The following is a 13,065-nucleotide window of genomic DNA, read 5'->3' on the forward strand; positions in this document are numbered from 1 at the left end:
GAAGAAAAAAAAAATGCAAAACACTGCTAACAGCAGCCTCCACAGTACTGCACACGGTTAAATATGGCCCTAGAAAGGACCGTTGAGGTTCTTGAAGGCTACACTCACTCCTAACACTCTCCCTGCCTATGCAGCACTTCTGTCCCTAATGCCGGGTGCAACGCTCTGCAGAGGCGATTTTGAGAAGAAAAAAAAATTGCCACTGCTAACAGCAGCCAACACACAGCTTTCAGTGGCCCTAATAAGGACCTTTGGGGGTCTTGAAGCCTACACTAACTACCAATTCTTTCCCTACAGCAGCTCCGGTACAAACAGCACTGTCCCTCATCTAACTCACACGGCATCTGAGGCGAGCCGCGGGAGGGGCCGACTTTTATATTCGGCGGACACCTGATCACCCCAGCCACTCACAGCAGGGGGGTGGTATAGGGCTGGAACAACACAGGGGGAAGTTGTAATGCCTTCCCTGTCTTTCAATTGGCCAGAAAAGCGCGCTAACGTCTCAGGGAAGGAAGTGAAAGTAACCCGAACACCGCATGGTGTTCGTTACGAATAACGAACATCCCGAACACCCTAATATTCGCACGAATATCAAGCTCGGACGAACACGTTCGCTCATCTCTAACTACTACTAATTGAAACTCTATTGGAAGGGCAAATAAACTTTGGCACAGAAAGTTATCCTAACATGTTAAGAGTTAAGTTAAACTTGACTATGTCTGCATGCAAAAAGTTATTCTGATGGGTCAAAAACATTTCAATATACAGTAGTTAACCAACTTCTTCATACCCCACACCAGGCATGTGATCACCACTACCAGCCGAAAATATTTAGTATAATACTGCATGTGAAAAAGGACTAAATAATGGGAGTTCCCTACAATCACTACCCATATTTCACAGGTACAACAGATGGTAAACATACCCGATGCAGGCTTGGCATGAATAAATAAAGGATCGACTCAAACAAACCTCATCACTTTTGTGCTCAAGGGGTAATCCTTTGTATCGGGCAACAAAAAACTCTCTGCTACCATGATAGGATATGATATTACTAGGAAATGAATATGAAACCCCTGTCACCATATCTAATTTAGTCCTTTAGGGAAAAATAATAAATATATTTTACTAGTGGAGCAGAAAAGTTTTAGTAAAGCCCACTGTTTGGAAAATAAGCATGCAGTCAGGCTGCAGAAATGATTGGCAGAAAACACCTGTAGTTCTCCTGGGGACCATGTGACAAAGGCTATGGTGGCAGAGATGTACAGTTCCAGATCTGACAGTAGGTATATGTTCAGCTTTTACATGGAGTATTGCTTTAAAGGGAGCTTGTCACATTGATAATGCTGTCCAATTTGGAAGCAGCATGTTCTAAGGCAGAAGGATCTCAGCAGAACGATATAGTAAAGTCTTACCACGTAACCGAGGATCTAGAAATCTGGGGGACCATGGACGAAGCTAAGGGTGAAACGTACGCATCGGGCGCAGGAATTTCCAGATCCTCGGTTACGTGGTAACACTTTCTTATATGCATGACATTGAGATTGGTATCGCCTATTGTAGGTTTATATAAGCATGATTTTCTTTGGAAACTTCCTATATGTGTGACCTGAGGTGATGGATTTCCCTTGTATTGATCCCTCCATTCCAAGACTCAGATGGGCAGAAGGGGAAGCAGTGAAGGCAATCAGAGTGCCAGTTGGGAGCCCTGCCACAGAGCAGAAGTAGGGAGCAAGGAAGATAGAAGCGTCAGTGATACAGCTCTACAAGCATTATTTTCAGGGTAGACTCTGCTCCCTTATTGATGCAGCGCTAGCACATCCGTGCTGTGAAAAAAAAGCCAATAGCAGGGACTGTGCTTAGTGGCTAAGTCTACCCTCTCTCTGAAGTCTGGGGAAAGGTTGAGGCACCTTGGAGCACTATAAAGTCTTATAAGGCTGCATCACAGCTAGGAGTGACACAGCAGCAGACAGAGAAGAGAAGCTAAGAGGGGCCAGCAGTAGGAGAGCAATGCAGGAGGACCAAAGGCACCCTGATGATTGCAGGCCAAAGATGGTGTCTGAGAGAGAGCAGAAGTGCTGTGGTCCCAACCTGAAGTGGCAACCAGAATGGGACTGTGATGAAGAGCAGTGGTTGAGGTCGAACCTCCCACCATGATTTTTCAACTGAGGCCAGCCTTATGAAAAATCGGCATGCACACCATGAAAGGGATAATAGTTAATCAGCAGGACTGCTGTGAAGCTTAGCTAGGATACGGACATTAGTTATTTGGATAGCACTGAGTTAGGGTGGCTTCACATGAGCGTGTTTTTGTGCGTACATAGGTGTGTACATAAGTGCGCACCCATGTACATGCAAAAACACGCATGAATACCGGTCCATGCATTGCCTTCAATGGAGCCGCAGCTGCTGCTGGCCGCTTCATTGAAGGCAATGGTCTGCCGGCAACCCTGAATTGTTTTTCAGGGAAGAGCTTTACATATAAGCTCTTCCCTGAAAAACAAAAATTTTTGTGTAAAAAAAAACAAAACTGAAAAAAAGCTTACCTGTCCGCCGCTGCCATGTCCCTGCGGGGATAAAGAACACATCTGCTGCATGCGGCGTATGTTTCCTTCATCCTCGTGAGGAAAAAGAATTCCCTGCTGCACCTACCACATCTGTGACAGATGCAGCAAAGGAATTCTTCATCCCTGCAGGGAATAAAGAATTCCTTGCCACAGCTGTCACAGATGACAGCTGCGGTAGGGGATCCAGCTGCCAGTATCCTGTAATTGTTTTTCAGGGAAGGGCTTTAAATATAAGCCTTTTCCTGAAAAACATGAAAAAAAGGTGATAAAAATTTAAAAAAAAACATACTCACCTTTCTTCAGCTGCCGGCGCTCAGCCAGCAGTCCAGCTGGCTCTTGTCCTGCACAGATGTGGCAGGTGCAGCAGGGAATTCTTTTTCCTTGCGGGGGTTCTTCATCCCTGCAGGGACACGGCAGCGGCGGACAGGTAAGTATATTTTTTTCTTTTTTTTTTTTCTTTTTACACTAAAGTTTTTGTTTTTCAGGGAAGAGCTTATATGTAAAGCTCTTCCCTGAAAAACTATTCAGGGGTGTCGGCAGACCACTGTCTAAAATGGAGCCGCCAGCAGCAGCCGCGGCTCTATTGAAGACAATGCGTGCATTCCATATGGTGCACGCATGTCCTATCTTTACAGGCACGCACCTGTACAACATGGACGTGTGAGCACATCATAGGGAATGCATTGTTTCTAATAGAAGCCATCCCTTAATTGAGGCTCAAACCGCTGACAGCATTTTGGAACACTAATTGGAATTAAGCCTAAACATTTATGTACAATGCTTATAGAGTGTTTGCAAACTGATTCTTAATCCTGCAACTGGTGGAGGATTATTTAGTTAACAATGAATGTTGTAAAGTGATGATGCTTAACCCTTTGTGGCCAGTGGTGTAATGTATAGAGTATTGAAATTGTTGCTTAATGATGTATGTAGAGTGTAACATGACTGCAAGTTTCCAGGACAGTAAGAAAATGTAGTAAAGCATGGAAGATCTCAAGTTGTAGTGGTATGCATGACGTAGTATGTCCTGGGTGTAAGGACGTGGCATATATGGAGTTTGAGTTCCCTATAGACTTTTATAGGCAGTATGAGTAATCACCCTCCTCTACTTACTGTTCTTGGTCTTATCCCTGTTACTAGATACAGGCATCATTGGACAACAGGTAGTGGACAGCAAATTAGGGGGAAGGGCTAGCCCTGGTGGCCAGTACTTTAGAGTGATGTTTCAGGACAAAAATGCCATTCTAAGTAAATAAAGGGATTTTCACACTTGCTAGTTATCATATTGCATCACTAATTATATTATTATAGGTTATCATATTGCATCACTAATAAATCATATTCACATTTGCTAGTTATCATATTGGCTATCACATAAGCACAAGTTGTTTTAAATGTCAGTGACTATATAAAAACATGGTAGGTAAATTATTCTATATTTATCTGAGGAGCAATTGAAACATACCTTTCACCTTTACGCAACAGATCAAACCCTTTATTAATTTCATGAAACGGCAATTTGTGAGTCACCAACCCATCCACTTTGAACTTCTTAGCAATCAGATCTGATACTAGTTCAGGAACGCAGTCCTTGCTTTTAAAGCCTAAACAGAAAAAGATGATTGGTAGCTTTCTACAATATAATAAAACAGCATTTTTGTATCCTAACTGTATGTGTTTGTTACCTCCAAAAATAGCTCCTTTCACAGTTCGTCCAGTAAGAAGCAAGAGTGGTGAAAATGAGAGTGTTGAATCTGAAGGAGCCACTCCAACCATCACAGCGGTGCCGCAACTGAAGTGGCTGGACAGTAGTGCAGAAACCTATGTAGAAACATATGGAGAGCATTGAAGAAGACATCTAAAGGGATATTCACATAAATCACATGTGGCAGATTTCTTGCAGATCGCAGAGTTTCTCCCATTGCTTTCACCGAGTCCGGTGCTGCTGCATAAGAAATGGTTTCCTTTTGATAATCGTATTTCCTATCCATTTTTTGGTCTTCTTTCAAAATGCCGCGCAAGTTCCTCTGTGGTGGTATTGCAGAGGAATTAAACATTTGCTGCTGGGTTCCCGCAAAGTGATTACATCGTATCACTGTTGGTCTCCACATTAGAACACAATGTGATCAGTTTGTTGTTCATGTTTTCTCCAATAAGTACAAGTCATTTTCAACTTTGACACACACTGTCTATAATATATTAAAGTAAGGCAAGTTATCAAGATGGAATCTCATTGATGTCTCTAGGTAGGACATCATTAAATTCAACACCAGAAACTACAACATTTGGAACATGTAAAATTTAAAAGCAGAAAAACTCACTTAATGCGCTCCATCCAGCTGTGTCAACAGAATGAAAAAAGTCTTACTTGGTGTGGGGTGCCTTGGACTCCTGGCACCCCAATATCCAAAGAAGCAGGGAAACTCCAACGGTGCAGGGGTATATTTCATAAAACGATTTATTATATACATACAAGGGTAAGTGGATATAATAAATCGTTTTATGAAATATACCCCTGCACCGTTGGAGTTTCCCTGCTTCTTTGGATATTGGGGTGCCAGGAGTCCAAGGCACCCCACACCAAGTAAGACTTTTTTCATTCTGTTGACACAGCTGGATGGAGCGCATTAAGTGAGTTTTTCTGCTTTTAAATTTTACATTTCTCTCCTCCTTGACAACACTGTTTCGGAGTCGCTCGCTGCTGCTCTCCCCTAGGGGATGTCTTTGGACCATCAATGTACTTCATTCCAATTGATTTGAAACACCCCAGTGGACCCATGAACTGACCGGTTTCCTTTCATTAGGACCGGTTCAGTTGCGGTGAGTTTTATTTCATTTTATAACTGTTCCTGATTGCAACTTCGTTATACACCATTGGAGCGCCGCTTCTGATTTTCTGTTTATTCCAACATTTGGAACATGCTCGCCTCCAGGACTTCTCCAGAGCAGCACCCATTCTCTGGAATGCCCTACCCCAAGGCATCCAGACGATGTACGAAACTTCAGGTGCACCTTAAAAACTCACCTCTTCAGGGAGGCATACCAAATTTTCTTTCCCTTCCCTATGGCTCCCCACACCTTTCACCCTCCTTATCGAATTTGACCTCTACTCCTTCAACTCCTTACCTCCCCACCCCATTTGCTCTCTAATAACTGATTTCCACATTTAATTCCCCTACTGCCTGTGTTCTCCCCCCTCCCTCCTCCTTGTACCCCCTGTACCACCCCCACCCCGTCTATTTCAAATTTATTGTATATCACATGTAATTGTTGTCTGCTTTCTCCCATGCTTGAAAGTGCTGTGGAATAAGTTGCTGCTATACAAATAAAGATCATTATTATTTAATACCTTGGACTCAGATAGAGAGACTCTATCCAAGTTGCGACTCTGAACAGCAAACAGCATGAACCTATAATCTGTCTGCAATATCTCAGGACAGGAAGAGTAATTATATAGAAAGCGTAACACTGTAAGTTCTCCTGATTTTATATTTTTAAATAGAACCAAAGTTTTTCAAAAATCACCGAATGGCAACGTCCCTAAGTGACCTGGCAACAGTTTCTAGTAACAACATCCTGGCCATCATTGTTCTGGAGGAGTTTACTTTTCCAAGTTTTGCATGTAAAATAGACACAGCTGGGAATAAATCATTTCCATAACATTTTTATCTTACTTTTTGTACGAACGCCAATCTTTAATTATTCTCTCAAGCTACGTGTTTTTATGCGACCTTGATTAGGCCTCGGATGCAAAACAAGCTTTAGTTTAATTATATATTATTTCTAAGCTACAAAAATGTGTTTTTTATCAAGATAGAAAAACTTCAATTGCATTTGTTAGGACTTTGTTGTAAGTGTAGCCTTAAAGTGGATGATTCGTTACATAGTAATCGTTTTTAATTATTAATCGGCAGTATATATGAATATAAACTTTGTAATATTTTTTATTATTGAATGCGGCATCTTGCTCAACTTGCGGCAGCCGATAATTCTCCATGTCCTGTCTCTAGGCTCTATCTACATGTTCATAAAAATCCTCAATTACCAAAAGTCCATCTAGTAAAAAATAGAAAATACGAGTGAAAGAGGATAGAGAAGAGGGGGTGCAGCAGCGGTATCTCCCTCCAAGAGCATGTAAGGGAAGGTTAGTATCAACGGGAGACATTGAAAATCTCACAAAGGGTTGTCAACTTAGCAAGTATGGAGAGAGAAATTTAAAGGGGTTGTCCAAGACCCACATGTGCAGTTAATTAAACTAATAGACTGACCACTAACCTATTTCTAACATACTTAACTTTAAAAAGATGACCCATTCCACTGATTTCCATGTTGGTGCAAACTTCCACTAACATCACATACACAACCCAAGAGCCTACGCGGCTCAGGGTATAACGTGGTGAACTGCACACACACTGACGTTCTTCCCAGGTGCATGCGCATTCACGGTTCACCGCCAGGGTATACAACTGCTAGAATATACAGGGGAAGTCTCAAGGTTGACTCAGCCTTCCATCCTTCCGAGGTTGGTAAAATGAGTACCCAGCTTGCTGGGGGGTAATAAATAAATGACCTGCAAGCGCTGTGGAATAAGTAACCGTATACAAATAATTAGATTTATATTTATTTTAAATTAAATTTCCCAACTCAAATTCAGACAATGGATACTTCAGATGATATGATCGCCATTTTATAAAAAAAAAGTTTTTATTTAAAAAGTTGATGGTAAGAAGCGTGGTAGCGGACCAGGTCCACTGTGATAGACCTGCATAAGTGTCATATCTGAAGGACAGCATTCCTTGGCATGTTTAGCTATTAAAGCTGACTCACTGCATTCAGCGTTGGAAAACATGGTTTTGAGAATGGAGAACAGTGTTGAAAACCAAGAAAGACAAATTGAACAATTGTAGCATGCTTTGCATTGCTACAGTCCAATCTATTGGCGCCTTATTTACAATTTTTTTTCAGAAATGGCGAGGGCATTGTCGGAAGTAGCCGCTGCCTGAATTTTGTCTCATTTGGAGTAGCAGAACACCCTCTAGAGACCTCTGAGTTGGGGAGGTTTAAGTTTGCAATCCCTGTATACATACACACCAAGCCACGGAGGCTCCTGGGTAGTGTACATGATGTCAGTAGAAGTTCATAATTTTTGACAGCATGACTGCTGCTGGAATTGGCGGAATGGGGCATCTATTTAATGGTAAGTATATTAGAAAAATGTTACTGCTGAGTGTATTAGTTTAATTAATTACACATGTGGGTCCTGGACAACCCCCCTTAACGTTTATAGGAAACTGGTGAGACAAAGGAATAGACCCAAGAAAAGGCATATTAGACACATCTCTGGATTCATTACAACTGATATCCATCTGCAGCTGCCTATGAAGTGATTGATGTTCGGATAAACATGCTGTTACCCCAGGCTCTTACATAACTGTTCACTTGTAGTTTAAATAATTGAAAACAGATCCCAAGAAGAGAAATAGGATGAAGGAAATCAATATTATACGAATAAACATACAAGAAACCCAAGTTTTAACATGGTCTAGTAATGAAATCAGGAAAAGTTTTTAAACTTTAGGCTCATCTTCCTGTCCAGCTGCTACTCGGACATCTCTGCCCTGTGCCGGTCACTGCACTGGCTGCCCATCAAATACATAATACAATTTAAACCCACTACCTTCATCCATAAAGCTCTCCATAGCACTGTGCTGCCCTACATTGCCTCCCTCATCTCAATGCAACTCCCAGTCCGGGCCCTATGCTCTGCTAATGAAATCAGTCTGAGTGCCACATTAATTCAAACCTCTCATTCCCGACTTCAAGACTTCTCCAGAGCAGCACCAGTCCTCTAGAATGTGCTACCCAAAACTATCTGCGCAATCCCTGATTCATGAAACTTCAAGGGTGCTCTAAAAATGCACCGTTTCAGGGAGGCATACCATATCTCTCAAATCAAACTCCTCTGTACTTCACCTGACAATGCGCCCCCTGTCCTAGTGACTGCAACCCCTGCTAGCCGCCATCAATCGCCCATTGCAGTCATACCGATTAAGCCACCACACAGCTTAATGTCTGACTCTTGTTTATGTGTATAGCATCCCTCGCTCTCCACCCCGCCATACCGCGCACATCTCCAGCCCCTTTACCTTCTGTATCACCCCATTATTTGTAGTATTTAAGCTCATTGGAGCAGGACCCTCACCCCTACTGTTTCTATCAACTGATTACTCTGTAACCGTGGTTTTTGTATGTTTGTCTTTCTGTATCTCCCTGTTTTTGTAAGCACTGCAGAATATATTTGGTGCTACATAAATACAGATTTATTATTATTATCCTGGAAACACTGTAATATGTCAGCACAGTTAACACATGTAATTAATTAAAGCTACTGATGGTTTATGAGGAGGTAAGATTCCCATGCTCTCCTTTAGACATAGCAGTGGCTCTGCCACTGTGATAGATGGCTGACGGCCACAGTAGTTAGCCCTGACCCCTACCGATCTGAAGCCGGGAGAGCAGTCACCCAAGAAGAAGTGCCAATGTGAGGGGGCTTTAAGCACTGTGTTGGAAGGATCCTGCTCCCGTGTAGTGATGCTAGCAAGAGAGCCTGAAGATCCAAGGGCCAAGAATCACAGGTTGTGTGGAAGGAGAGGGAGAATCCCTTCCATTAGTGACTTGCTCCTAAAGCAGATGATGGCACTGTAGACCCAGAAGCTCAGAACAGCACTGCAGGATATGTGAGACCGGTCCAACAAGACTAGATAGTGTCCACACTATGGACAATGACATTGACGGATGTGTTTGGACTGGGGAAGTACCTCCCTGAACAGACCGTGATGTGCGGGTTGCGATATGGTGTTAATGGTTACCAGTTACCTCTCAGTCAGTGAGGGACATTGGGTGTAGTACACTTAGTGAGCAATGTGACGATTCATAATGCAAAGTGTATTGTAATGGGGAACAGGGTATTTTAATCAGCGGTGCTGTGTGCTAGTTTGTGTAGTGGCGTTATACGTCAGTTTAAGATTACGCAAGACGAGACCGTTCAGGAGATGCATATCTGCACCAAAGGTGCGTTGAGTTTGCAAGGACTATGGGGAGTACTATGGGGATCTGTAATGAAGAGAAGTTTGAAGTGTCTTGTTCAACTGAAAAGATCCCCTTATATGGTAATATGTAATGTATATGGTGGTGAGGGACACTTAGGGATGAAAGGTGTATTTTCGGTTGCAGTAGGGTTATTGTCACTTATGAGAATTAATGCTGAGTTAGTATGCAACATTTAAAGTAGGGCGCCCTCCTATTGAGCATAACTAGTAAACCAGTTTGTTAAGACATCTGTCTGGGATGATTCATCATAGAATGGTAGAGTTGGAAGTAACCTCCAGGGTCATCGGGTCCAACCCCCTGCTCAGTGAGGGATTCCCAGACATCTGTCTTGGATGATTTAGTGATCCTGCACTGAGCAGGGGGTTGGACCCGATGACCCTGGAGGTCTCTTCCAACTCTACCATTCTATGATTATGTAAAAGTTAATCAATCACGCCATAATATAACACCACTACCTGCTTCAAGCTAAGTGATATTAACACATCAATTAATATGTTATTTTCCCATTCTGAGAAGTGCTTTCTCTATACAGATATTAATGACACACAATTTTAATAGCATACAAAGATGTGTAATCACTGCCTGTCTGCAGAATATTAAATAGCTGACCCAGGTTGCAGACATTGCTGTCACTTGCTAACTACTTTTATCGGTATGTGCCATTCTAAAAAGATCGGAGCTGTTTAAGCGACGTCCACTACATGAATATTTACTTAGGAAATCCCAAATACATAGTCTAAAATCTGTAAAATCTATTTACCATGATATCAGTGTTTCCAATGCACTCAAAAGCATAATGGACTCCGCCATTAGTCATCTTCTGTATCACCTCATGAATGGGATTTTCATGCTCCTTTGGGTTCACGCATTCCGTGGCCCCAAGTTCTTTAGCTTTTGCAAATTTTTTGCTGTTTACATCAACAGCAATGATTCTGGATGCTCCAGCTACTTTACATCCTATAATCACAGAGAGGCCGATGCCTCCCAAACCAAATACTGCACACGTAGAGCCTGGCTCCACCTGGAACAGAAAATATAATTATAGGGTATGTAAGAATTTTATGTGATTATTAAAAGAAATGACAATGCTTCCAAAATTTTCCTTTTTATTTTCGCTATAAAGTTTTTTTTGTATTTTTTTTATTGCAGCCAGGGCTTATTTTGGGGGTAGGAATTATATTTCTAGCCCACGTGAAAATTCCGGCAAAACATCGCTAAAAAATGTCTAATCAATAGAGATGAGCAAGCACCAAAATGCTCGAGTGCTCGTTACTCAAGTCGAACTTTCAGTGATGCTCGAGAGTTTGTTTCGAGTAACGAACCCCATTGAAGTCAATGGGCGACTCGAGCATTTTTGTATATCGCCGATGCTCGCTAAGGTTTTCATTTGTGAAAATCTTAGCAAATCACCAAAGTCATGTAAAAAACACAGAAACGGATAGGGCAGGCAAGGAGCAACATGCAGGGCTACATTTCGGGCTCGGAGGTCTCACTATTAAGCCACAATAGTGGCAAGAGTGAGAATCCCCCCCCCCCCCCCCCGCACTGTCAGCATAAAGATCGTTCTCCTCTGACACAGCTGTAACAGCTGTGGCAGAGAAGAACGATGTTAGCCCTTTGAATTCAATGGAGCCGGCAATACAGCCGGCTCCATTGAAAGCAATGGGCTGCCGGCGAGCGCAGGTTGAATTTTCGGGAAGGGCTTAAAAATATAAGCCCTTACCTGAAAATCATCCTAAAATGTGTAAAAAAAAAATTTATACTCACCTTTCCGCTGCAGCCGGAGTTCAGCCGCGTCTGGCCGGCAGTTCTCCTGAACTGCTGTGAGTAGTATTCAGCAGCCGGGGATTTAAAATCCCCGCCTGCTGAATGAGCTGTCTCTGATTGGTCACAGCCTCACCAATCAGAGGCAGCTCTCACTCACACCCATTCATGAATTCATGAATGGGTAAGTGAGTGCTGCTTCTGATTGGCTCAGCGCAGGGATGACAGCTGAGAGCTGCCCCTGATTGGTCCCTGCGCTGAGCCAATCAGAGGCAGCACTCACCCATTCATGAATTCGCCGGCAGCCCATTGCTTTCAATGGAGCCGGCTGTATTGCTGGCTCCATTGAATTCAATGGTCAGTGCTCGTTTAATCGAGATGAGTACCGCGTGGTGTTCGTCTCGAGTAACGAGCATCTCGCGCACCCTAATACTCGAACGAGCATCAAGCTCGGACGAGTATGCTCGCTCATCCCTACTAATCAATAATGAAATTAGAGGCAGCATTCACGGCAGTGATATAGTAGTTAAAAGGAACTTTACTCCATCATGGTCCCAGTAAACAGTGACATTTCGATCAAATAATGGATCTTTATCAAGCCTCCTCTTAATACGATACTTTTTGCCCATTCATTGGTGATGGAATGTATTCGGCATTCCATATATAGCGAGTCTTGAGACTGTTGCATGAACCGGGTAGCCGGAGGGTCGGTGCTTTCGTTCCGCATCTCAATATAGAGCTTTGCTGTGTTTCTGTAGCATAGGCAACGGATCCTGTGAGAGCTCTGTAATACCGCACATGCGCACTGTGTATAGTTGGCTCGGCAGGTACAGGGGTAGCTGAGCGTCACCGGTGTATGACGTGCATGCACAGTCATCCTTTAGGCTGCTCCCCTGGTGCAGGATGATGACATGCTTCTCCAGACACTGGCTGATGACGCTCCCATAGCTGGTAGTAATTGATTTTAATTGTATTAAGAGCTATGTGTATATAAGATGTGTCTGTGAGTGTGGAATACAGGCTTGATAAAGATCCATTATTGGATCGAAACGTCACTGTTTACTGGGCCCATGATGGAATAAACTATTATATCACTGCCGTGGATGCTGCCTCTAATTTCATTATTGATTGGACATTCTGGAGCAGGTTTGGATCCAACCTGAGGTGAGGCGTGACATCCCCTTGGCTTAAAACCGCTGTTTGAAAAGGGAATGCTGCTGTGCTACTGTGTACATGCGGAAAGATCAGTACAAAGTTGCATGACTTTGTAGCGCCATGCACAACATTGTAGGAACACAAAAGCGTGATATCGCCGCGTGAAAACGCTGCGATATCGCACAGAACGCAGGTGCAATATTGCTGTGATTTTCTCACAGTGATATTGCTATTGCGATATTGTGAAAGAGGCCTAAAGCTCCTGCTATGTAGCAGGAGCAGGTTGGCTTCTCTGATGTCAGACACAGCCGCGAACCTGGAGAAGAAGATAGAAGTAGTTTTAAACCACTTCTGCCTTTTCCTTTACCAGCTACATAGCGCTCAGTGAGTGCTATGTAGAGAATGCAGGAAGTTGCACTGTTGTTTCCTGCACAGAACCCGGCGATCACATGATCACTAACGACTCTGG

General features: G+C 43.0%; 1 protein-coding gene across 1 annotated transcript in view; it reads right to left on the minus strand.

The window, feature by feature from the left end:
• Positions 1–13,065, minus strand: part of LOC136572952 (alcohol dehydrogenase 1-like) — a 79,175-nt gene that overhangs the window by 36,795 nt on the left and 29,315 nt on the right. The window contains exons 6-8 of the mRNA XM_066573997.1: positions 10,438–10,698; positions 4,253–4,388; positions 4,033–4,171 (exon numbers count right to left, since the gene is read on the minus strand). Coding sequence (XP_066430094.1) covers positions 4,033–4,171; positions 4,253–4,388; positions 10,438–10,698 — 536 coding nt within the window. The remainder of the gene's footprint in view (positions 1–4,032; positions 4,172–4,252; positions 4,389–10,437; positions 10,699–13,065) is intronic.

The sequence above is a fragment of the Eleutherodactylus coqui genome, chromosome 7 (genome assembly GCF_035609145.1).
Source record: "Eleutherodactylus coqui strain aEleCoq1 chromosome 7, aEleCoq1.hap1, whole genome shotgun sequence".
Taxonomy (NCBI): domain Eukaryota; kingdom Metazoa; phylum Chordata; class Amphibia; order Anura; family Eleutherodactylidae; genus Eleutherodactylus; species Eleutherodactylus coqui.